Source organism: Salminus brasiliensis, chromosome 10, assembly GCF_030463535.1.
Source record: "Salminus brasiliensis chromosome 10, fSalBra1.hap2, whole genome shotgun sequence".
Taxonomy (NCBI): Eukaryota; Metazoa; Chordata; class Actinopteri; order Characiformes; family Bryconidae; genus Salminus; species Salminus brasiliensis.
Genome location: NC_132887.1, coordinates 7,832,701 through 7,860,305, shown reverse-complemented (window position 1 = coordinate 7,860,305; position 27,605 = coordinate 7,832,701). Strand labels below are relative to the sequence as shown.

The 27,605-nt window shown below is 42.3% G+C and overlaps 1 protein-coding gene across 1 annotated transcript in view; it reads right to left on the bottom strand.

The window, feature by feature from the left end:
- Window positions 1-1,963: 1,963 nt before the first annotated feature.
- The window catches only part of rbks (ribokinase), a 45,878-nt gene continuing 20,236 nt past the window's right edge, over window positions 1,964-27,605 (bottom strand). Inside the window, exons 5-9 of the mRNA XM_072690278.1 lie at window positions 27,243-27,305; window positions 24,290-24,454; window positions 20,031-20,122; window positions 15,541-15,729; window positions 1,964-2,272 (exon numbers count right to left, since the gene is read on the bottom strand). Of these exons, the coding sequence (XP_072546379.1) occupies window positions 2,099-2,272; window positions 15,541-15,729; window positions 20,031-20,122; window positions 24,290-24,454; window positions 27,243-27,305 (683 nt within the window). The 3' untranslated portion in view covers window positions 1,964-2,098. The remainder of the gene's footprint in view (window positions 2,273-15,540; window positions 15,730-20,030; window positions 20,123-24,289; window positions 24,455-27,242; window positions 27,306-27,605) is intronic.

Here is a 27,605-nt window from a genome sequence, read left to right as displayed (position 1 = left end):
ATTCAGGGCTCTGAGTGGTCCAGTGGACTAAGGAACTGCCACTATGATCTGAGGATCGTTGGTTTGAATGCTGGGTCATGCTGCTTGCCATCAGCAGCCGGAATCAGAGAGAGCACAATTGGCCTTGCCAGCTGTAAAAAGCACTTTACAAATAATTTTGGTTTGATGACATGTGCTAGTCTTCACCCTCCTAGGGTTGGGCCATTGCGAGTGATAGGGGGAGTTCACACATGGACAGGGATTGTGTAATTGGCCTTCCAAATTGGGTAAAATAAGAAAGCACACCATTCTCTCAAGAGTCCATACACGTTGTAAATGGAAGTAAAAGCTGCCATTTTAATTCATAGTTTTCATGATGTCACGACAGTGAACCCATTTATATTTATCCACTTATTCAGCCTGATGCAGTTCAGCCCTGCCCATTCACAATGAAGTTATAAGGAGTGTTTCAGCTCTGACTGTGTTTTGAATGAGACACAATACAGGGCAGTCAACCAGAACAGACGTTTATTGATGCAGTTATAAGCAAGAGTTTGAGCACCCTAGGCCAAATTGGGGGTAGTGGTGGCTCGGGGGGTTTGAGCACCGTTCTATTAATGACAGGGCTGTGGGTTTGATACCAAAGTTTGACAAGCTGCCACAGTTGGGCCCTTGAGCAAGGCCCTTAACCCCATTTCTGCTCCCTGGGCGCTGCAGCAATGGCTGCCCACCCCTCCCGACATATGTGCTGACTATGTCATTGTGTGAGTTTGCTACACTAGTGTGTGTGTGTGTGTGTGTGTGTGTGTGTGTGTTTACCGCACAGATGGGTTAAAGGTGGTTGAAGTTAAATTCCATCTGTGTCCAACACTAGTGGTGAATGTGGTTCTCTTTTTTAATTATTTTAATAGAGAAGTGGTAGAGTATCAAGCATAAATCAAGTAATCAAAAAATGTAATAGTAACAATATAAGATATAGGCCCTTTAAAATTAAATTCACCTTTATTACCTTTATTAATCCTTGAAATGTTTGCCAGTTTAGATAAATATGAAGTCATTTACAATCATCTAACAGAAAAATGCAGAAAAAACAATGAGGCCTCTAAAGAGGGAGTGCAGGTACACAATTTATTTAAGCCCCTAGTTTTAAACAAAAGAATGACTGATATGGCAAACACTGATCAGCCATAATATTAACACCTCACCTGTTTCTTCACCTACTGTCCATCCTACCAGCTCCACTCACCATATAGGAGCACTGTGTGGATCTATAAGTACAGACTGTATCCATCTGTTTCTCTACATACTCTATTAGCATCCTTTCACCCTGTTCTTCAATGGTCAGCACCCCACAGGACTGACCGCCACCTAGCAGGTGCTATTTTGGTGATGGGCCATTCTCAGCCCTGAAGTGACACTGACTGACATGGTGGTGGTGGTGTGTTAGTAGTGTGTGTGTTGCGCTAGTGGTACAAGTGGATCAGACACAGCAGTACTGCTGGAGTGTTTAAACACCTCAGCGTCACTGCTGGACTGAGAATAGTCCACCAACCAGAAATATACAGCTAACAGCATCCTGTGGGCAGCAGCGTCCTGTGAGCACTGATGGAGGACTAGAGGATGACCAACACAAACTGTGCAGGAACAGATCAGAGAGCTTCTGTCTCTGACTTTCCATCTACAAGGTGGACCAACTAGGTAGGGGTGTCTAAAAGAGGGGACAGTGAGTGGACCCAGTGTTTAAACACTCCAGCAGCACTGCTGTGTCCAATCCACTCATACCACCGACACAACACACACTACAACACACCACCGCCTCAGCAGAGCTGGGAATGACCCACCACCCAAATACTACCTGCTCTGTGGGGGTCAGTCCTGTGGGATGCTGACCATTAAAGAACAGGGTGAAAGGAGGCGAATTACCAAAGTATGCAGAGAAACAGATGGATACAGTCTGTACTTATAGAACTACACAGTGCTATATGGTGAGCGGAGCTAAAATAATGGGTATAGAAACTAGGAAGAGGTGTTAATGTTATGGCTGGTTGGTGTGTGAGATAGTATCAGTGTTGTAGTAGAGGTGAAGGTGTGTCTCTTGAATAGACAACTGTACATTGTCTCAGAACAGTTCTGGTGGCAGGTCCTTCTTGAATGGATAAGACGCTTGAGTGCCGGTTGTCTGCACCGACACCGCAGAGATTAGGTTCGCTCTCCTGGCCATCTCTTCCAGGGGCATTGTGGGATAGTGGGAGATGTAGAAAGCCAGTGCACCAATGAAGCTGTCGCCAGCACCCTGTGCCAAAAATAAAACAGAGCTGCAGTAAAGTTCAGAGTTAAACTGGATCCATTTGGCTAAAGGACACTCTTAGGGCACTCATAAAATTAAAGGGCCTAAAACGGTCCTTTGAGGGACGCCACAGAGGATCCACTTTTGCATCCATAAAGAACATTTTCCATGGACTGAAGGTTCTTTAGACCTTTAAAAAGAGTCATTCACACTCATGCATCTCTATTACAAATGTGGTTCCTCTATGGCATCACTCGAAGAACCATTAGAAGCACCTTTAAAGGTTTAAGAGTGCAGATGAAACATTAATAATATCCCATTAATCTCACATATGGCGTCATCTGTGAAATGTTCCCAATGAATAATTATTTAACATTTAAGTGACATGCCAGCAACAGTGGGTTCTGAACTTGGACAACAGCAGAAAAATGCATGAGCCATGCAGTTCTAAAAGTTCCACTCCATCTGAAGTGTGCTCTAACCAAAGCATGTGTCATAGAGAATTAGCGTGATCAACCAGCTGTGGACGGTAATATCTGATGATGACAGGCGTGTATACGACTACGTTGAGTCATATATGCTTGTCTGGCTCAGTGCAGGGAGGGTGAGTAAGTCCTCAGCAGCGCTGACTTGGGGACAGGTCACAGGGGTCAGCGTTTAACAAGAGGGGCTTCAGGGTACCCTTAACCTCTGTATCATTGGAGAGGCGTTGCCCTCGGCTTGAACCTCTCAAAGAAGTGGAGAATCTGTGGCTTTAAGCTGCTCCTCCTGCTCACAATATGACATTGTTACAAAAAGGTCATTTTCACGTTTCTTCAAAGATCTTCAGGTCTAAAATGTTGATGATTTTTTTTGTATCAGAGGTTTGTCAGAAGTTCAACATCTAAATATGTAAATATCTCTGTATACAGTACTGAGCAATAGACCCAGGTAGTCATTGAAAGTGCTGAAAACTATTTTCGTCAGTAGCAAGTGTGTTTGTACTTGTAAAATACTATACACCGATCAGCCATAACATTAGCACCTCTAATATTAAGTAGGTCCCCCTTTTGTCTCCACAAGATCTGACCATTTAGGGCATGGACTTCACAAGAGCTCTAAAGGCGTCCTGTGGTATCTGGCACCAAGGCGTTAGCAGCATGTTAAAGGCCCTATTTCTTACACTTTAGGTGGTGTAATATTTGTTTTACACCGATCAGCCATAACATTAGTTAAATTAGCTAAATTGTGTTGGTCCCCCTTGTGTCTCCACAAGATCTGACCATTTAGGGCAGCAGGTCCTTTAGCAGCAGATCCTTTATGTTCTGTAAGTTGTGAGGTGGGGGCTCAATGGATCAGATCAATGAGCCATAGGCTGCCCATGACCCTGTTACCTGTTCACTGGTTGTCCTTTCTTGGACCACCTTTGGTATGTACTGACCACTGCATAACAGAAAAACAGGCTCTGTTTTGGAGATGATCTGTCTCAGTCTTATAGTCATCTTAGTTTGGGTCTTGTCAAAGTGGCTCGGGTTTTTATGCTTGCCCATACTTTCCTGCTTCTAATGCCTTCATCACCTCAAGAACTGGCTGTTCACTTGCTGTCTAATATAACCCCCCCATGACAGAGGCCACTGTAGATAAGGATGAAGTCACTGTCTTTCACTTCACCTGTCAGTGGTACTAATGGTATGGTTGATTGGTGTATGTTTGAATATCTGCAGAGGTTGAGTAGATTGAATGGTGCTAATGTTATGGCTGACCGTTAGAACATTAGAAGAGGTCAGAATGTGCTGTTGGTCAGTGAGCTTTGGAAATCATTAAACTAAGAAACACACACATCTACAATGTAGCTGAGTTGAGGTCATTGTAATGCAGCTGATTTATTTAAAATGAATAAACCTTTATATATTAATAATAATAATATTTAAAAGAATGAACGATTTTTAGCACCATGAATGTGTCCAACAGTGCACCTCCTCGCTCCAACATATCAGAGCACACACACTGAAATCAATAAGGACTCAGGAATATTCCATTGTGTGTGCAGAAGTATGCCCAGGGGGTCAGGAGAGGGGGGGTCCAGATGGGAAAGCGCTGAGGAATGTGGTAATTTACTGAGATCTGACCACAGATGACTCTGCCACCGGTTCTCACGAGCTTGCCTGATTACTCATGGCTACGGCTCTTCCCCTGTCCCCCAGCTTTACTGCACACCTTTGACGATTGCTTCATCCGCCTCCCTCCTCCACCTTCAACGACACCAGCAGTCAGCGCTGTTTAAACTCCCCTCATGATTAATGCCTAAATTAAGTCTCGTCAGCAAATTCCCCCGTTCCAAAGTCCACTTCGGTCAGTTGGACAGTAAACTGGACTACTGGATACTCTCAATTTCTGCTGTTTGGTTGGAGTAGCTGCTGAGAAGTATGGCATGGTGATGGACTGGCTGTGGAAAATTTTACACTTGTCTGGTAATGACTCCACCCTGTATGACTGAAGAAGTCTGCAACCTCCACCCATTGTGTTAATTCCAGTAACTAACCCTAGAATAAGAACAGAAGGCTAGATTGTATACATCATCCGCACATGATAAGCCTCAGATGTTACACAAAGGAAATGTAAGGTTATTTTTGATCTGCTGCTCAGAAAAAGTGGAGAAATTGGTGTATGTGTAGGTTTTAAAGGGGCTATATCATGTAAAATTCCATTAGATGTGGTGTATGAACACATTTTTAACTGCTGTGCAAAACCTTGCATCTTGATTTTAGTGTGTTGATGTGATTGTGTGTAATATTGCAGTAGGAGCAATAGAAATGCTCAATTTTTTTTTTCTCCTCCTGCAAATGGCCATTTTGGAGGTACAGGGTTTTTGTGTGACAGCGACGATATACAAAAACTAAGCTGCAAAAAGAAAATTGCAAAAAAAAAAAAAAAACATATCGCTGCTGTCCAATGAAAAACATGTATCTCCATTTTTGTTCATTTTTAGTTTTTAGGTTTGAAGCCTGTAGCTGCTTTTGTACACTATGTACATAATTCTGCATGAATGGACCAATAGAAACACTCTAAATTGCTTGGAATAATCTCTTATTATACATTAAAGTCTATTCAAAGTTAAGACATTTTTTTTGCCTTCTCCTGTAATATCACCATGTTGGAGATACATGTTTTTTATTGGACAGTGACAATATGCATTTCCATATATCTGCCTATTCAGCTTACAGCAGTTTAGCCCTGCCCATTTATTTAAATTATAAGGAGTGTGTTAGCCCAGACTGTTTTTTTAACTGAGAGGTAGTTACAGGCTCTGTAGCTACTTAAACATACACCAACCAGCCATTACATTAGCACCACTGACAGGTGAAGTGAAGAACACTGATTGTCTTCATCTACAGTGGCCTCTGGCAAGGGGTGGATATATTAGGCAGCAAGTGAACAGTCAGTTCTTTAAGGTGAACAGCAGGAGAAGTCTAATGAATGCATTCAGCTACCTCGTAGCACCATGCCTAATGCCAGGAGTTTGGGATGAGGTGGGGTGGCGATCATCCAACATCCTGACTTCACGCTTTTGCCCCTGAACGCAATCAAATCCTCACAGCAATGGTCCTCCAAAATCTACTAGAAACTACGTTTTTCATGGGACAGTAGAGACAGTTACTCCAACAAAAGCAAGATTTAGTTATTTTAATACCTTTGCTTTCTGAAGAAACAGTGAATCTACAGGTGTCCCAATACTTTTGTCCACACAGTGTACATACTGTATTATTATTATTATTAAGTGAATTAAGCTGCATATTTTATTTTTTTATTTAAACATGTACTTATAATCTTATAATAAACTATAATCCCACCTAAACAGTGCAGGGAAGTGTCTGTAATGTCTCTCGACTCCTAAAAGTACAAAGGAAAGTTGATTAAGTTGCTAATGTCTTTCTCCCTCCGGTGAATATACAGTGCTGGTCGTCTTCAGTAACAGTAAGACTGACCGTATGTCTGACGCTCAGCAGTGCTGACAGCCACTACCCCTCCTAGCCCTCCTCCAGCCGTCCTACACAACCACTAGTGAAGGTTAGATTGAGCAGCCTGTCTATCAACTGACAGAAGTATTAGCGACGGCCAATCACAGACCATGACCTGGTTCACTTTCTAGTCCTCCAACTCAGAGCAAACTTTGGCTAAGCTGCAGGACATGTGTACACTGTATGAGGAAACTGTATGATGTAAACAGGCTCCCATGAGATGTACTGTACTCTCATTCTGGAAAGTCACGACACGCAAATGTGTGCAACACTGTGCACAAGAAGTCTGAAATCTGAATCTGGGAATGCGTGGTAGAACCAGTAGAAACACACCCCCCCCCTCCTTCATTAAAAATGAATATGAAGTCATCCAGATTATGCAGGAACACATAAGGAATCATGTAGTAAACTTACAAGTGTTAAACAAACCAAACTCTCTGAAGCATTTAGGTGGGCTATTATCTGGTGTGCTGTTAACTTGCGGTTTCTGAGGCTGATAACTCTAAAAACGTATCCTGTGCAACAGAGGTAACTCTTGGTCTTCCTCTCCTGGGGCGGTCCTGATGAGAGCCAGTTTCATCATAACATTTGATTGGCTTTTGCAACTGTCATCTAAGAGGTGCCTACTTTGAAGAATCTCAAATATTAAACATATTCTGGTTTGTTTCACTCTTTTATGTTTTTCTTCATAGTTTGGATGATTTTAGTATTAATCTACAATGCAGACTAAAACTAAATTTGTGAAATTAATGAAAAAGAACACTGAATTTAAGGTGTGACCAAACTTTTGACTTGTACTGACTGCATTAGTGTGGCTTTTTAGGCGGGAAAGTAAAATCTCATCTCATCTGATCTCACTGGGGTGTGCACAAATTATTCAGTGGTTTGGGTCTGAAATACATTTGTGATCTGATTAAAGACAAACCCCTGTAAACCACAGAAAGAGCTCGAATTCTATGATCAGCGTCATAAATGCAGCTTAACTAAACATTTACCTAGAAATAATCATCAATCATTTCTTGTTCAATAATTTTGATTTATTTTTAAGATGTGTGTGTTTATTTTTTATAAGAATATTTGTAATATTAATGTGAAATTTGCTGATTTAACAATTGTATTTTTATCTGATTTTAACTCATCATACACTGCTGATACAATTTATAATGAAAATCAGTAGCATTTTCCCTGGTGTTTAGAGGCTTCTGAACCCCTTTATACAAGTCCAGCCTGTCCCACAGGAGAAGAGCTGAGGGTCATTTGTGTTTAACAATTCTCATCATTCTAATTAAGCCTTACTGGGACGTCCTGCTTTGTGGAAAGCTTGCGGCCTGTAAAACAATGGCGCCAGATGGAAACTTAGTAGGAGTGAGTTTTTGTAAGAGAATACCCCAATCCTCAGCTGGGTTTACTGGTTCTCATTTCCCTTAGCGATTTACAGCGATGGGAAAAATCCTCCCCTACAGAGAGAAGTTTGAGTGGACAGCTTGCATCACCATGACACGTTGCTGGGTGATGTCTTTTTCCCCCATATAAGCCAAGTCTGCTGGCTTCCCCTCTATGTGTCTCATTTCCAGTCTGCCTGTGTGATGACATCACTCTCCCCACGTCAGTGGGAGGTGAGCGGTGTTTTCCGGTAAGGCCCTCGCCCTGTGATGGTCTTTGTGGTGGGTCCTCTACTGTCCCCCTTCATTGGACTGAGGCTTTTCTGATTTTGATTGTCTGGACCCACTCGGAGTGGTGTTGTCTGAAGGGGCAGGAGCACAGGCCACCCACAGTCCCACTGTGTGTGTGTGTGTATACAGTGGATAGCAGAGGCATGTTTAGTCTGCAGATGAACATTTATACACACAAGATGACTTTCTCTCACACCCACAGGCTGGACAGACGGTGAACGCAGGCCTGTGTTCAATTTAAGCTGAAAAGGAAAGCCTGAGGACGGGGTGCTCTACTGGTGGCCTGTAGTCTGGACACAGAGCAAACAAGTTTTTACCCACAGTGAACATCACTATTTCTATTCTAGTAAACAGAGCCTAATGACGAAGGGCTGGATGTACCTGATGGATGTGTGGACTGGGCCCTCACAGACTGTTGTATTTCAGTGATGCTAGAAACAATAGAAACAGAGGTTTCACCACAGTACTGGATTCAGTTCACTTCAATCAGAATGATGTGCACCCCAACTTCTATTGCTCACAGCAATGAATGATGGGAATACATAAGCTAGGCTAAGATAATTGCATCCCTCTAGAAGTCCACACAACAGACTTATGAAAGGTTCTGCTTTATGCACAGACATTATTAGTGTGTGTGATGGTCATGTCACATTCGACACTCCGGATCAGATGGAATGATTCAGTAGGAGCATATTTCCATTATGCAGGGTGAAATGCAAAGCTCTGTATTTATTTATTCATTTATGCATTGATGTATTTATGTATTTTAAATGACTTTTTATGTCTTTCCCTTTTCTCATATTCTCTTATGCTGTTTATGCTGATATGCCGTTTTGTTCTAGAAAGCTCTTTGAGCTGCTTGTAACATTAAATTTGAGTGCGTTTCCAAAGGCAGTGACTACGAACAAGCACAGTCAGGGGGAAGTTAGGTCTAATCGTAGTCAGGTGGAGGTTGTAATTACGTTAAATCACAGTCAAGGGGAGGTTAACAGGGGAACCAATAAGTCTGTGATTAGTAGGTGGGTGACAATTCAGGGATTAGTTAGGGACGACTAATCTCAGAACAAACATGGCACTGATAGGACCAATTACAAACAAGGGGAGGGGTGGTCTTTGAACAAATGAGATGGTGATAAGATATGGGGGGGGGGGGTCTCAGAAAAACTGAGGTTGCAATTAGGTCCAATCATGGTCAAGCATGGTCTCAGAATAAATAAGTCTATGATTAGTAGGTGGGTGACAAGTTAGTGATTAGTTAGGGACAAACCAATCTCAGAACAAACATGGCACTGATAGGACCAACTGTAGACAGGGGGAGGGGGCTGATTTTAGCACAAATGTGTCTCGTCTTGTTTTGTGGGAAGAAAAAACATTCTTTGCATTTTTTATTAAATATGGAATTGTGTAAATCAACAGACCCAACTTCAAAAGCTTCAGCTTAATCTTGGACTTAACAATACCTGTGGTGATGCACCATTGAAAATCCTTATTAGTCTAGGCTTAGAATCAATCTTGGCCTGGGAAAGCAGTCCCAAAGCCTCTGCATGTTCTCTTAGTGATGCACAGAGAGTTGAGAACATGCTTGTGTTTTCTGCAGGCGTCTGAACCTTTCACTGTTTGTAAAATGGATGAGTGGGCCTTTACACATTGGACTTTTTTTCTCATGTAGTGCCATACCACAAGGCTTTTGATCACACAGTGGGAGATTGGCTTACGTGCAAGTGAGAAGCAGCTGATGCTTTTAACTTGAGACTGCTCTCTATTCAGCGCACATATTCTATTATAGTTTGCAGGGAGCCGCGGTATAGTGATTAATCTATTGCGCTGCGAACAGATAAGATTTCAGAAAGGGTCTCAGAAAGGGTTTTCTGCATGCGTGAGCCCGGATTTTAGTTTTTTGGGACCCAGCAATTGTTGCAAAGCAAAATAGTTCTTGCACTGCTGAGAACCTGAGTCACGGGTTGGAAAATCACAGGCCATTCTGTGAGATAGTAACGACAAGGATGAGATCACTGCAAAACGGCTCAGCGTTGAAGAATGGCAGTCCGATCTGAGCGCATTCTTTCTGTGACACAGCAGAAAAGTGCTGGATGAACAGAGAATGAATGTATGACTCAGTGTACAGTACAGTAGCCTTGGCTAAACTTTAACTTACTGCATTGTAACCCCGTCCCACGCGGAGACCCAACACAGCTAGCCCCACGCTGCCGAATGCAGACGATGGCCCCGGTCACCTTTCCATTCAGCGGATCATCCGAGCGGAAACAGAAAAGTTGACACACTGCCGGGGTTTTCTTGAAAGTACATCACTTAAGGTCTTAAAAACCAACAGATAGAAACATGCCTCGGCCCTGTCTAGCCGTTAAGATACAATCTGGCGTTCGCCCACTCATGTTTTTTTTTTTTAACAGCTGGGGGAAAACAGGGTTTACTGGAAGAGGGATCAGGGCATCCAAAAGAGTTAAACAACTCAGGATTTATGGGTCATGAAAGTGTGCGGGAGCAGGCCCACAGCGCTGTGGAAACCACAGCCAGGCAGCCGGCCGCTGACTGCAGCAGTGCTAAGTAGTGAGTCACCCTCGGGGGGAAGGGGGGGAGGGGGTCAGTTTTACCCCCAGCGGGATGGCAGTGCACACACTGTCTGGGTGTTTGGATGATTAAGTTTGTGTGTTTGAAGGTTTATCCAGATGAGAGAGATAGAAGACTATTAAAGGGTAAATACACAAGTGTGTTTATTTATATGTACGCACCAGCGTGTGCATGTGTGTGTGTTTGAGGGACAAATTTAGGGGAGAAGCTGCAGATCACTGCTGTTAAGGGAAAGATTTGCGGTCAACAATCAAAGGATAATGACATACATTTACGCCTCATTCAGCACCCGCTGTTTCAAGGTTTACATTGCTGTGTTATGGATACAGAGCAGCATAATGACAACATACACTTCAGCTACTGTCCCATCTGACCGGTCAGACTACAACATTCAGTCTAGGCCGGCCCAAATGGCAGATTAGCTGGAAGCTTTGAGGCTGCATATTTTTATTAAAGCAGTACTTTGTATTAGTACTAGTACTATTAGGTAAAACAATGAATAAAACAATGCTTGATTAAAATCTGTCTTTTCCCCCAAGATTTTCTAGCAAATTTTTCTGATGCATGATGCTTTACCTTGTTTTTTTTACCCTGATTATGTGCATTACTGCGGTAGCTCAAGGTAGCTAATCATGGATGGCTGCTGGTAGAAAAGACACAACTATTGGAAAACTGATGTTTCCTAATGTTTTAATTAAGTACTGATTGAGTAAATCGTGTTCATTTGACCTTTCTGAGAGAGTACAATAAGGCTGCGTTCTTTTTCATGTACAGCTGATCTAGTACAAAAGGAAGAGCGGACCATGGCGATTGCATCCGTCACGTCTCTTTGACTGGAGGACCGGAGTGCTCCTTTCTGGGTGCATATACAAGTTTTTCCAACTCCTACCCTTTGCTTTTAGCACAATCTTCTCTGTTCTATGATAATAATAAGAATACCTGCATATTCTCACTGTATAGTATCAGACCTCCAAACCTGATGAATGAAAGAAGACATTCTGAGAGTATTGTCCTTCATGTACTGCATGTTTTCGTGTCATGTGACTGAACTGAACCGAGTGCATGTGGGATGTAGTTACTCAAATCTGTCCACTTTTATTCAGAAGCAAAGTGCTATAATATTTCTTGTATTTGTGATTGAAAGGCTTATCGGTCTAATCTGAACTTCTCTGACATTGATCTGTAAAAGATGTGGGTTTCACACTCACCAGTGGTTGATAAATAAAAAGTTGTGAATCTGCTGCTTCTCCTTCTGTGAGATGTGGTGCCAGCAGACTGAACAGGCCTTTCAGTTCATATGGTGCAGCTAATAAAAATAGGCCCAATACAAATGTCCTAATGTCTTTTTTAATGTTTTTTTTACATTTGATATTTGTATTATTTTATTTTACTATTTAATTATTTTCAGCCCTCAAACAAACAAAACAAAGCACAAATTAAACAAGAAGAAGATGGTATAAGGTCTTAGCTGATGCTCTTATCCAGAGCAACTTACAAGGTTACTCGTATTACAGAGGAGGGCCAATGTAGTATTAGGAGTCTTGCCCAAGGACTCTTATTGGTGTAGCGCAGCACAGTCACCCAGACCGGGAATCGAACCCTGGTCTCCCACATGGGAGTTTGTTGTTGTAACACAATGGTAGGTGGTGGTGTTATCTGTTGCGCCACACCAACCGCACCAACTGCACTGTGCACTGAAGGCTTTAAAGAGCTGGACTAATCTGTCTTGACTGGTTCCCTCCATCTATGTGAACAGGGGGAGGAGTGAACCTCACTACCCTATAAGAATTCAACCCTTCCTCTCTAGTGGACCACCAAGGCATCGCATCAGATTCAACCCCCTGACGCTGGCCTACAAAGCCAAGAATGGACCAGCTAGCCCCTCTGTCCTTGATGGCAATGGTCAAACTTCCCCTAAGTCGCCTGTTGTTTTCAAATGCAGGCTGAAGAACCACCTCTTCCAAGAGTACTTAGGCAGAGTGTATGTAGAGTATTGTGGTCTTGATACTGACTTCTGTATTTAGTAGAGTCTAAGTTTAGAAGGAACCCTTGGATTCTAGCCGATACAAACTAGCTAAGAATATTTTCTGAGTAAACAGTGAAGCACTTGTGTAAGTCGCTGTGGAGCAGAGAGTCTGCTAAATGCCTTAAATGTTAATGTAAATGTACACACCAGGGTCCCAAAGTGGAGGAGGAACCTCTGGAAGCCTGGATGAAGAGGTTTGGTATACAGGCTTACGTTTCTCTTAAATAAGTAATTAACTAAATTAACTGTCATACCTAAATACATGCTGGCAAAGTAAGCTAGTTTTAAGAATCATGCATCCTGCATCCTGCACCCCTCATGGGTTTCAGCTGGTCTGCAACTTCAAAGAATCTCTGAGTAGCTAATCATGGCCGGCTGCTGGGTAGAAAAGATCCACTGGGTGAAATGTGACTAAGCTATTGGGAAACTGATGCTTCCTGATGTTTTAATGAAGAAAAGAGTTTGTTGATTTGACCTTTCCGACAGAGTACAGTAAGGCTGCGTTCTTTGTCACGTACAGCTGATCTAGTACAAAGGAAGCACGGACCATGGCAACTGCATCCGTTACGCCTCTTTCACTGGAGAACTGGAGAGAGCTCCCTTCGCACTGGATTCTGGATGCTTATGCAGGTTTTGCCAAATCCTACCCCTTTGCTTTTGGCACAGTCTTCTCAATTCTATGACATTAGACAATACCCATTGTTCATACTCCGTATTCAGTCAAGCTGTAATGGAAAGTCTTACTTTAAGAATGTGCAGCATCTATAAATGCAATCACACCAAGACGACACAATAACCACAGTCCCAAGTTTAAAAACACCTCTAATCTCACACAATTAGCACTCTGTTTTACACTTATGTCAGGACATTGCTTCTCATCCAAAAGCTTCATTACGTTTTTCATTTCTCCTACAAAACTGAAATAAACAACTTTTTTTGTAACAAACCCACCTTAGTTACAATAAAAACAACTGTAATTGAGAAACTTTATGACTCTCCTTGTTCTGTCTAACGCTACCTGTGTCGAATCCTCAACAGAACTGAAGAACAGGAAATGAAGTGTTATGACGCCAAAGCCACCAAAGCACATCATGAAATGAGTCATCCCTTTTATAGATCGCTATCAGAGGGGAAACCAGAGGAACCACAACCAAAATGAAGCTGGTGTTTGTTTCTGAAGGGACTTATGAAGCCACTGAATACACTACCTAAATCCAAACCCCCATCAAACTGTAAGATACGTTCATAGAAAATATGAATGACTGAACTGCATTTCACACAGACATGCTGGTTATGAGCTTCAACTGCTTCAAACTATGGCTGCACTCATTAAACATGTACAGAAGTGAAGTGATGTGAATGTCTGGACTGCGTCATCACTAAGGTAAAATATATTGAGTTTAAGCTACATGACTCACACTGAGCGTCAGTCAGTTACTTACAAAGAGAACTGCATCCCTATGTGTTATTCAGCTCAGAGACTCGAGACTGATAAGGATTACTCAGTGTAGTAAACACTCACCAGTATCTCTCAGCTGTGTAGCTTTACCCTTAATTAACATGGTTTTGGTACAACCGGCACCATCAATCAGCCAACTCACTCAAGCACAGTCATGTCCTGCGCCACTCTCTCTCTCTTCCCCACCTTCCACCTCCCCTCTAATTAGTAGATTAAGCAACAGCATGGATACAGTGTTCAATTTTATCCACTCGACTTTTGCTTAAAGTATCATACGACTACGAATCAGAAACCCAATATGATGAATCAAATGATATTGGAGCTGAGTGTGTCATTACAATATGTGTTAATCATTTTTCTCAATTTTTGAATTTGATGTACACTGAATGGACAAAAGTATTGGGACACACCTCTTATTTGTTGAATTCACAGTTGAGGGTTCACTCAGTCTCATTGCCACAGGTGTATAAAATCAAACCCCAAGCCTTTCCACACATTAATGAAAGAATGAGTGGTTCTAAAGAGCTTACTGAACTTGTGGTTCTGTAATAGGAGCCACAACTGCACCAACAACAACGAGTCAGCTGGTGAATTTTTGTCCCTCGTAGATCTTCCACCATCAGCTGTGAGTGGTATTATTATTGAACAGTGGGAGCGTTTAGGAACCACAGAGAGCAGCTCAGCCACCGAGTGTCAGACCACGTAAAGTGACAGAGCGGGGCCGAGTGCTGAGCTCAGAACATAGTGCAGAGAATTCTCCAACGCTCTGCTGACTCAATAACTGCAGAGCTCCAGACCTGCTGTTAGAGCTGCAAATGAATTCCTATGGATTTAGAATGGGGCGTCCCAATACTTTTGTCCATATAGTGTATTTCTGTTTGAAAACTGGTATTAGGGAGAGTCTCTGAGCTAGCTTAGTGTTTTCTCTCAATGATAGATGGCGGTCATGGAAGGAGGAATGAAAAACACAATATTACTGGTTAATATTATTTTGCCCCGCCCACTGGTGCAGGGTGATGCAATCAAAAATCCAATTTTATAGGTGGACAAAAGTCCTTTATATAAATATTATATATTTTTATTATTACAATTATAATTTTACTTTGGTGATAAAATACAGGAAACTGTGGTATTTTAAATGTTATGATTTTGCATAATATGTCCAGGGCCATGAACTAACAAGGTAAAGAAAAAGCTCAAATCTGATTCCCAGTTGGCTTTAAAGTGTTTTCAGCCTAAGAGTCAAGAGGCTTTACTGTTGTCTAAATCTGCTGCATGTGTAGTGTAACGTAGATAATCCTGGGTGTGTTTTTAACTAAGTACAGAGCGACATGTCTTCGGGAACTGGCTATATGATACACCTACAGCAGATTAGATTAGACATTTGCCTGCCAAATTGTGCAGTAATTCTTCAACTAAGCTCATTCAATCTCTGTCACAGAAGCAGTATCCATCTGACTAGTGTTGTGGGTGGGTCATGCAGTGGGAAGGCCTGAGTAACCTTGAGTCTTGAGGCTTCTGAGTCTTACCGTAGTGTCCACGCTGGTGACCTTGGTTGTGGGGATGTGTTTAGGAGCTGAGTCTGGTGACTGAAGCACCACACATCCCTGAGGGCCCAGGGTAATGATGACTGATGCACAGCCTCTGTTCAGGAGCTCCAGGCCTACACGCCCCGCATCCTCCACCGACACCACAGGACACCCCATCAGCAGCTCAGCCTACAAGGCACAATCACAATGCCCAGTTAGCCAGAGAGTTGACTCAGGGCTCCCACTCTTTTAAGGAAGACATCCAGGATATTTTTCATGACTTCCATGAATGACAACATACATAAAATGAGTGCATTAAAAGATTCCTAGTATTAAGTTGTTTCACACACATGGCTAATGGATGTACTGGTCAACATATAGTTCGATATACAAATCCTTTATGTAAAATGCAAATCCTTCTGTGAGCTATTTGGAGTTAATAGGGCATCAGTGGTTAAAATATCTCATTGGCTTAACAGCTCAACTATTCCAGGATCCCACTAATATTTACCGGACATTTTTACCAATTTTCTTACTTTCCAGGATTTTCAATGCCAAAAAATACGAAACTTGGCAAAAATAAAATCTATATATTCAGAATAATAATAATAATATTCAGATATATTCAGGAGTATTGCACTTTTGACTTTTTTTCTCAGCTTTATTGTATACATTGTTATTAATTAAAATAATAAATTATGAATATGATGAGTTGTTCCATACTTTGGATCACTCAGAAAAGGTGGGTTGTTAGGAAGTGAGACAAAAAAAGTTTATTACAAGAGCAGTGCACATTTTAGACTAAATCGCTTTAGTGGCGTTTTCCAGAGAGCTGCACAAGACCCCTTTGTCATAGAATACAATGGTTTCTCATTCAACCGCTAGATGGCAATAGAGACATTGCTCACAGCTGCAAAAAAAACAAAAAAAAAAAACATTAAAGCCAGTCTGGTGTATATGTTTATCACACATCTGCAAATATGTAAAAGTAACATTCCTTATGGGGGAGCAGAGTAAAGACTTCTAGTATCACTATCTGGACACTTTTCTCTCTCTCGAGCCCATCACTCAGCCCAGTACAGTGAGTTACACAGGGTGGTTGTGCACATTCACTGACTCTCAGCTCGTGCTTGGGGTTTGACAGCATTTACTGACAGCAGGGGTTGATTCCAAACAGCAAGGCACATTTCATCTTCAGAGATATTGCACAGAAAATTAGATAAGGCCTGCACGATAAGGTATTACCAAGTTTGCCTGGAAAGGCAAATACAGCATCCAGCCTTGCCTTCATTAAGCATTGGCAATTGGCAATTTCTGTGATTAATACTGGCCCCAAAAAACACTGATTGGTCCAGCGGTACCTTCTTTTACACAGGTAAGAAGTGCACTGAGTGTTCACAAATGCACAAAGTGTGTAGAGCTATACTTTTTGCTCAGATTCAGTCAAATTACAGGGGCAAATTACTGGTGGCTCAGCGGTTAGAGCTATTGATAACAGGGTTGTGGGTTTGATTCTCAGGCTCGGCAAGCTGCCACTGTTGGACTCTTGAGCAAGGCCCTTTACCCTCTCTGCTCCCCGGGCGCTGGAGTTGGCTGCCCACCGCTCTGGGTGTGTATGTACTCACTGCCCCTACTTCACTAGTGTTTGTGTGTGTTCACTACCACAGATGGGTTAAATGCAGAGAACACATTTCACTGTACAAAGTACAGTGACAAATAAGTGCACCTTTACCTTTAAATGCTGCTAAATGGATGGACAGTACTTCACTGTACAGATGCATAATGACCCAAAGCATACAGCTGAGCAACCCAAGAGTAGAGAAACGGAATCTTAAAAACCAGTCAAACCAACACCTGAACTCAACCCAGCTGAGCTGCTTTTCACTAACTGAAGATAAACCCGAAGCAGAAAGACACACAAACAAGCAGCAACTGAAGGCAGCTGCAGTAGCAACTGAAGGCCCAGCAAAGCGTCTCAAGGGACGAAACTCAGCATTCCACTATGCTCATGGCTTCCAGACTTGTGGCAAGTACCAACATTCTAGTTTGTTCAGTTGCTTTCCAGTCTGTAAAATGGAGGACCATGTAGATGGAGGACCATGTAGATGGTGATGCAATATTTTTGTGACAGTCTGCACTTCAATCACAGCCTGATCGCTTCATTTCAAATCACTTGGGTGGTCTACAGAGGCAAAAACAACAATAATTGCATCACTGTCCAAATACTTGAGAGCCCAACAGATGTACATACTACCCAGACTGAGGACCTGCGCCGCATTTCATGCTGAACGACCCTGATCAGAGAGTGACATTAAACAGAGCCGAGCTTTCTGCCCTCCATGCTGTCACAGACCACACAGACAGACACCTGGAGACTACGTGGTATCACTTAAACCGGAGGAGATACACATCAGAGATCCCGAAGCCCGGCCACTGAGTAACCCTTTCATATTTGTGTATTTTAGATATCACCCTTACCCTTCTCTCTGGCTTTCCGCCAGTACAGAATGTCACTCAGATTACTCATATGTGCAGGGATCTGCTACGGCGCTTCCAATTATTCATCTTTCACCACTGCAACTAAAGTCAGAGGATGAAAGAAAGATTTGTCAGTGAGTGTGTGGAGGACTAAGGGTGATGTGTACAGTGGAGCTCTCACTTTCAAGTCCCACCTGTACATTTTCCCCTCTCCAGCCCGTCTGCCACATCAAAGTGGCCCTAACGGAGCACTCTGGTTCTGCTCCCAGTCATAGCAGCCCTTCTGCCCCGGGCCAAAGTGACTCACCAGCCACGCATCTGCCTTCCCTAGTGGAGCCATGTTTTTTTTTCCCCTTTTCTTTAACTGTTTCCCATCAATCCAAGCCCTCATCTGTCATCTTGTGCAGCCAAAGGTGTGAGAGAGGGTGGTTCCAAACACACCAGTTACCGTAAGTGGGAGAAACCAACCCCCCCACCACCCCTACACAAATATTTCCCACTCAGTCGACAAGAAAAGAAATCTTCAGCCTCATGTTTTGTTACAGGTCATGACCAGGTAGCACAATCGGGTGGGTATACTTCAATGTCTGTTGCAGCACAATGACCTCTATTGATTTGAAGCCCTGAGGGTGAACAACGCCAAACCATCATTGCAGTCTGCACTTGTTGCATCAGCCTTTTTTGCTTAACTTCACAATAGTTCAGTTTACACAGTTTTACAATAGCTTAGGTTTACACAATATTCCCCTTATCCCAATTAGCATTGTGCAAACAGCATGACTACATCATCATACACTTACCTCAAACCATGCCGGGTTGTTAACCTCTTAAACTGCATGACATATCATAATTATATTCTAAGATGATAATTCAGTAATTATATGGAAAACAATGCAAACTGCCTCTGTTATTCCAAGGTTACAGGAGTGGGGAAGGCAAGTCTGGAACCTCCACTATTTCTGTGCAGGATAAGAGGCAATGTAATCCCTAATAGACTTGCTGACACTCAATGACATACTGTCTATAAATATGGACAAAAAGCACAGATACAAAATCATCTTTAAATAGTTTGTGAAAACTGTACTTATTGTAAGTCTACAATGTTAAAAGTATAAGATCCTGGAGAAATTTCTGGAGGGTTTCCAATTTAAAACTGTTAAGATGCTTAGAGGAACCATGTCCTCCACAGTTTCAAACTGAAGAACCTTGAAATGTACCTCTCTAAGGACATTTTAAAAGTGTGGCATCCATTTATTATGTCATTAATTTTATTTGTATTTATTTTATCATAAACACCGCCAAAGCCCATGATATTCTACTAGCGTTTGGGCATGTATTAATTATAGTATTATTATTCATATAATAAATATTTTTATTATTGTTTTTCATTTATTATTAAATTATTTTGTAAATACTGTCACTTAAAGCTTAAAACTCCAGGCTGAAACGCTACTACTGCACCAAGAAACTAAGGTGGAGCTGCACAAGACCTCACACGATTGTGTAAAATCCTGTGGTATTACTCTACCACCTCAGTCCACATGCTCTCTTACTTCTGTCCTTTTAGCTTGTCAACAGGTGCATGTTTATAGCTGTCCATGAGGGGGAGCGTAAAGCGCGATTTGTATTTACTTCAATGGTGTGAACACAACAATTGTGCTCCCCAAATGTAGGGGGAGCCCAAGAGCACAAAATACAAACTCTTGCATAATGCTGCTTTAATCAAAAAACTGACCTTAAAAGCCTATGAGCTTATTATTTTTTTAGCTATTTATTCATTAACAGTGTTATTTGCATTGATGTGTTTTATTATTATTCATTATTGCAGATTAACCACCTGGAATACTAAAGCTGTGCTTGCTTTAAGAAGTGTACTTCTAGTTATTTTTTTTTATTATTATAATATTTGATATTTTTTGTGATTTTTTAGTAAACCTCTTGAGCTTTGTTTACGGCCCTTCTTCTGTATATTTATGTATATGAGAGTGTGCGTGAGAGTACAGTGCTTTCACCTCAGATTCATTGCAGCAGAAGATGTCCGAGGCTCTGTAGAAGTCAGCATGGAGGTCAGGAATGGCAGGGGCGGGGTTGAATATGGTCTTCACTGTGGAGAACACAAAAGGGACACTGTGAAGTGTGCAGAAGTGTGTAGTTAAGGTTCATTTAAGGATGAATCGAAGCTGCCAATTCATTCCAGAACAAATCTGTACTATTTCTGTGACATTGCCGTGATATAGGTATGACTTGGGAGGAAACGGCAGTTCAGGCGAAGGTGACGCATCGCCTGCACGTCACGCAGCAGTCAGTGCGAAACTCGGTCGGGGCCCCTGTACGAATTTCACTTGATCTCAGCCTTTCTCCACTCCCTAGAGAACGGTAGTTTCAAAATGATGTAAGCCACAAGTAATCACTTCCTTGTCCTTCCTCAAACGCTCAGGCAACCACATAAGAAACTTCAGCGACCAAAGTGTCGTCACCTTCCCCTTCTGCCACAGGACTTCTCATTTCTAAACGCTGATAATATTAGTTACACTTACGCATCAAGATATTTGCATGTTCATTTCCCTGCCAACTACAGTCAGATGAAAAAGCTTAGACACTCCAGTTCAAACCTCAGTTCTGTTCATTTTCTCAGTGAAATAGATAAATGATAGGGATCAAGCATAAATGTGGCATTTATGTCCTGCAAATTAGAGCATAATTTAGAGCATAAATTATATACAACTTAATTAAATATAACTAAATCAGCCATAACTTTAAAATATTCCACATTCTCATATTTGTTTTTTATGTAAACACTTTTACATAAAAGTAATTGTGTTTTAAAGGTGAAGTTTGTCCTCTGTAAACATTTGCAAGTGGTTCCATCTATAATGTAGAACTATAGATGGTTCTGTATAGCAGTAAGGGGTTCTGCTACTGTAACGGGTCAAAGAACCCTTTTTCAATACTATATAGAATAGCGTAGTAAGACATACACAGTCACATCAGATTATTATGACCACCTACCTAATAGGTGTAATTACAATAGTGAGACTACAGAGTCATCAATGGCCTGTGGGGCACCACTGTTTTGTCACTGGGAGGCGCACAATGTGCAAGAAGTTCATTCTCGGTAGACCTTTACTACTGCATCTCTAGAATACCCACAAAGTTAGTGGTTTCCAAGCTGCTACCACCCTTCGCCCACTGTCGCGATAAAACGATTGTTGGGGCAAAGGATTTGACTGAGAATAGGGTACCAGGCGAACGACATACGCCATCGGTGTCGCACAGGCCACTGTTGCAAGAGGGGAAAGACAATTCTGGTGAGTTATACTGTATATGTAATGTAATGTTAAGGTCATCCAAGCCAAGGGTGGTTATTCCCACTATTAGGTAGGTGGTTTTTAATATTCGGATATGAGCACATTCTCAGTATTTGTGCTCACAGGGTGTAGAAAATGACCTGGAGGTAAATCCGACATTACCTTAAAGTACACACTCACTTTTTGAGTGATTCACTAGTTCTTCTAAATAGTCACTATTTCGGAGTTAAGAGGCCTTTTTGTTATGAAAGTGACAAAAATGTCCAATCACCATCACCATCAGCCCTCTTAAAATCTGATTCTTTTGATTCTTTTCTGCATGCGTCATGTTACTGTTCATCCTGCCGTGCATTCTCATTAACTCTGAAACACATTCCCACCGTATCACTCACTGATGTCAAACGTAGCTGTAGTGCCTCATCACTGCTTAACAAACTGCAGTATAGTGAAAGGGACCAAAACCAAGGAACTGGACATTAAAAAAAACCCACATCTTTCATACAATCTCAATCTCTCTCTCTCTCTCTCTCTCTCTCTCTCTCTCTCATACACAGGCCAGAAAAGAACTCTCCTACCCCCCCACCCCCCCCGTCCCCGACACTGCAGGTGTTATTACACACATCTGCTTTCTGACGTGCGTTGGGGAGAGGGGTAACCACGGAGACTGAGTAATGTCTGAGACATGAAATGCTTACAGTTGGTCATGCTCCACATTGAGTCTGCCTACCATGAGTCCCTTGATCAATAGCAGTCCTGCAAAAAACTACCCCAAGACTGCTTGCTACCTAACCTCCAACATTCATAATGCATTTCACGGTAGAAGCTCTATCTCTGCCCCCTCCCACTCCTCACCCCTCGCTCGCATCGATTTAGTCACTGGAAATAGAGACATTAACATCAAAATGCCACTGAGACAAACTGAGACTGGTAAAGGAAAAGGTCAATATGTGGCGCATATGTTGAGGAAAGTAAGAGAAGAGCTACTTAGATGCACATGTACTTGTATATGGATGAGTTAGGAGAAGCCTGGCTATTCTGAGAGCCTTCAAGTGGCTCTAATTACATCTGAGATGTATGAGAGGAGGACAAAAAAAACAATGCTACATCATTTGCTAGAGCGAGAGGCTGAATCCTGCATCATGCTACTTAGAGACCTGTGAAATTACACGTTATCCCCCCCCCCCCCCCGTCCCCCCATAACAGCGCTTTCTAAAGGTATTGAACTACACAGTGGCTTGTGAATTAATGGGAAATGTGTAGACTGAACAAAGTCCAATTTTCCCCCGGTAAGCCTGTGGAGGTGGCATGTACGTAATCCGAGCCTTGAGCTGTGGCTAAGTGCTATTCACACACGTCACTGCCTGACGAATCCATCCCAAGCGATATTCACATAATCTGGGCTAATGGCCCAATTCTCACTAGTTGATATGGTCTGCTAATGTGGCCACCGGCGTGTTCCTGGACAGTGCCGTGGTGATGAGCGCTGGGGTGTGATGGCAGGGGGACGGCGGTGGGGAGGGGTAGAGGGGATGTGGGTGACCATCTGTGGCGCCCATCTGTGGACGAGTCATGCCACATTGTGGTGCGTTTCCAAACCAGGAGAGGAGGGCGTTTTCCGATCAGTGGGGACCTGGTTAGATAATGACCTTAATTACATTTGTGTATGAGTGGTGGGATTTTCCACAGGGGATTTATATATCGTGCGGACACAGATTTAAAGGTTTTCTAAGGGGACAGTTGACTAAACAGAACACAACAAAATGAAATAAATAAATAAGACAAGTTTAAAAAGGATGGGACTTCACAAAAATGAGTCAAAGGAAGGAGTCGGGTCGAGACTAACTGTGTTTACAAATGTGAGAGAAAAGAAAAGATAGATCTGTATCTGTTCTTCTCCACAGAGCTTACTCTAGCATCCAGCCACATCTATCCACAACACAGGATTAACTCCTTAAACCCTGGACACAGGCCCACACTTCAGTTTGCCCCCCCCTCATAAGTGAGGTACTTTAATAATTAACATCAATTTTATAGACCCAAAAACAGAACCCTGTGGGACTCCACAAAATATGCCAAACCAAACAGCTACTGAATAATTCTTAGTGCTTTCTGTATTATGATTAATAGCACAATTATAAACATATGGTTCAAAAGGTCAAGCTGGTGTTATGGATGAGAGCTGGGACTGTTTGCTTTAAATGGTATACCACATTACACTTGTGAAAAAAATAGGACACCCCATGATGGACATTTGATCTTCATTTGAACAATATTTAAAAAAGATGGAGGCGATATAACTAATTTCACACAACTAAAGAAATGTCTTTAATTATTCATTTTCGTGAAATTTCACCCCCCCCCCACACTTTTATTGCTACTTAAAATCTGTGAAATTAGAATCAGCTGCAAATGATTTGAGCATGGTTAGAGATGATTCTGGAGGAGCTGGTCTTATTTAAACCTCAGACATTTCGTTTGGTTTGCTCTTAATTGTTGAGGTAAGTGGTATCTCCATAGCGAGATCCAAACAGCTCAATGTTAAAAAGGTCTCTCAATTTTTCCATGACTGAAACCCAATGATAATTTTACTTATTTCATATTTTATTATATTAATTAGATGTTTTGTCTGATATCTGTGCATGAATGCAGTGCTTTTTGTAAGTTAGGTGCATGTACATAGCTATCCTACTACAGTTTCCTTGCCCCACGATGACACATGGTTAGAAACTGAGCCCAGATTTCCAAAAGCATCAACTCGACTGGTAGCGAGAGTATTTAGTGGGATGCTACTATTTAAGATTCACACTTATGCAGAGATGCTTTTGGGAAACCACATGCTGATTTAAATAATGCTATATTTTGCTAATACCATGACAGCAAACTGTCTTGCCATAGCGGCAGATAAAAGCAGGCTTACTGAGAAGAACATGCATACACACAGACAGTGGGGAGGAAGGACTGACCACGGCTCTTCTGGGCCATCCGTAGAGCCTGTAAGGAGGTTTGCGGGTTGATCTCCAGCTGGCAGACCAGCACTTTAGCCGTCTCCAGGGCAGCTCGTGCCCGCTGCAGCTCCTCTTCCCCCAGCAGCAGGTTGGCTCCCGCTACAATTACTATGGCATTCTCACCTGCAATCATGAACATGGAATGAGCTAAGTCCTTTTAAATGCTGCCTTTCTTACCCAGCTATACACCTGCTGCCCATCAAAAGACTGCCATTTTCAAGTAAACAGATTTTCACTGCAACTTTTTAAGTAGCCTTGTCACACAGGTCTCCTTGTGCTAAACAATAGCACTACGGGCCTTATGTTGGTGAAATAATGCATCACATGTGTCCAAAGGAAGCAGTGAGAGTAGTGCAAGAGCTGCAGCTGTACAATGCCATGTTGCTGCTCCAAAAGCAAATCGCAAAGTGTTTATTTATATGTCAGATGCATTTGTTTAATCAGAGTAAGTATGATAAGTACATTCATGGCTCTCTGTACCTGCTGGAAATTGCAGTTTATAATTACATTAATAAGCCAAATGTTATATTTATAATATTAATATTATTTATAAATAAGTAATAATAAAAAGTCATAAACATACTTAATAAAAATACAAAATAAACAGTCATCCAGAGTAGTTTGCTGCAAAATGCTTAGTTCTAGACAAATTTACCAAATGTTTAGAACTGCTCATAGTGGTGGTGATGGGTACCAGGCATCTGAAGCATTTAATGCATCACAGAAAGCTACTACATAAAATACCTAAAGGTTTTGGCCTAAAATGTATTTTTGTGTTACTCTATTCACAGTGAAAAAGTGAAGTGCAGTTACCGCCAAATACCACCAAAATAGCTATACTATACTAATATGACCATTACATATAAAAGAAGGGCAGCTGGTCGTGAAATCGTTATATTTGTAGGCCTATTGCAGACACCATGACCCCTAGTTTCCATCATCACCACTGTAAAGAAATCCACAGATCTGCGAAGGATGGGCTATATAGGCAGCAACTGAACAGTCAGTTCTTAAAGGTGACGTGTTAACAACAGGAGAAAAGGGCAAGTGTAAGACTCTGAGCCACTTTGTGAAAACTGCAATGGCTAGACGACAGGGTCAGGACATCTCCAAAACACCAGGCAGGTCTTGCGGGTTTTTTGTCTGGTATGCAGAGGTCAGTATCTACCAAAAGTGGATCAAGAAAGGACAACTGGAGAATCAGCAACAGGGCACCTAAGGCTCATTGAAGCAGTGCATGGATGTCCCACCCGCCTCACAACTTGGATTTAAAGGATCTGCTGCTAATGTCTTGGTGCCAGATACCACAGGACACCTTCAGAGGTCTTTTGCATTTACATTTACATTTAAGGCATTTAGCAGACGCTCTTATCCAGAGCGACTTACAAAAGTGCTTTGCTATTTACTTAAGAAAAACCTCAGCTAGTTTGAATAGACTAAAAATTCAAAGATAAGTTCAAAGATCCTCTAATCTTAGACTCTACTAAACACAAGTCAGTAAGGTGACCACTCTGCTATTCATCCAAGTTCTCTCTGAAGAGGAGGGTCTTCAGTCTGCGTTTGAAGACAGCGAGCGTTGGACTCTGCCGCTCGGACACCCAGGGGAAGTTCGTTCCACCACTTCGGTGCAGGACAGAAAAAAATCTGGACGCTTGTCTTCTGTGGATTTTGAGGGATGGTGGGTCGAGCCGAGCCGTACTTGAAGCTGGAAGGGCTCTTGGTGCGGATCGGCTTTTGACCATTGCCATCTAGTACGGAGGAGCTGGTCATTTCTTGGCTTTGTAGGCCAGCGTCAGGGTTTTGGGTTTTGAATCTGATGCGAGCAGCTACAGGAAGCCAATGAAGAGAACGCAGCAGTGGAGTGACATGGCTGAATTTAGGAACGTGACTTTTTTTTTTTTTTGAGTCCATGCCTCGAATTGTCAGAGCTGTTGTGGTGGCTCAAGGGGAACCTGAGCCATCTTGTTGCTGTCACACAAAAATCTTGTATCTCCGCATTTGCTGTGTCTCATTTTTGACATAATGTGGATCTGGCAGTTGTTCTTTATATTGTGTGATTTTTGTATGATAAATGGACCAATAGAAATGCTTTAAAATGACCTGGAATTAAGCCTTTTTACACTGACTTCCATTTAAAGTTCCATTTCAAGACTCCTGTACAGTTGCCTTTTTGAAGATACGAGTTTTGTGAGTGATTTGATTTATCATTATTGTTATAGCATACAAATGTGATATGAAACCTCTGGTGTCCGTAAACTTTTGGCAGGCATTGTATGCAGCCTTATGAGGTCACATTGGGATAACCTGTATGTCCACACAGTCACAGACAGACGTACGTACAAAACCAACGCAGTCTTGCGTAACCCAGAGTGGCACTAATATAACGCTGACATCAGCAGTCGGGAAATCACAGTGCAGAGTAAGACCTTTTCATCAAGATGGCCTTTTCTTCTGTCCGACTTCCTCAGCCGTCTGCGACTGAGATAATCGTTCCATCTCGAGTCACTGTGACTTTTACACAGGATGCTGGGACACTGTGCTGTCGCCAGGTTGTTATGGCGATCGTGACGTTACTTCTCCCCGCGGCGCTGGCAGTTCACTCGCGGATCTCCACCAGGCGCGGTGGCCGCGCTAAAAAGCTGTGATTAGTGACATTTGCAGCGCACTAGGGCCTTACATTTAGCAACTGCCTGGTTATGTCATCAGCCCCTATCTTCAAGCAGTGCTATATTAAAACCGTGTTGCTATAAACTCCTCTGTGCTGTGTGGGTGACCGGCTGAATGACACAGGTAGAGAGCTGCCCACTCAGCTGTGGTTCATTCAGGAGTGCACTTAGTGGCATGTTATTTTAGAGGCTTTTAAAGCCCACCAGTGCGACAGGGCACTACACACAGACCACCTTCACACTACCTGCGTCGTTTACGATGATGGAAGCAGCCCCGGTCGTGGCTTCCGATGTCTGCTCCACAAAAGCTGCAGAGGGATAGTGAAACATAGACAAGGCTGCATTACTGGAACAACAAGTGGCTCTTATAAGCAGTCACATTTAGAGGCAGTCACATTTAGAGGCAGTACAGAATGCATTTCCCTACAGTTGACCAGCAAGTGAGTCTATATTAGTAATGTGATAAAAAAAAAGCTGGATTTCAGGCTGCTTTTATGTCTAGTTTGTACCGTTTGGAGTGTGGTGGAGTGCTCCCACTTGTCAAAATGAATGGAACTGCAGAAAAGGTTTGATTGGACCACACCAAAGCAAGGTAGGTGTGAAAGTGG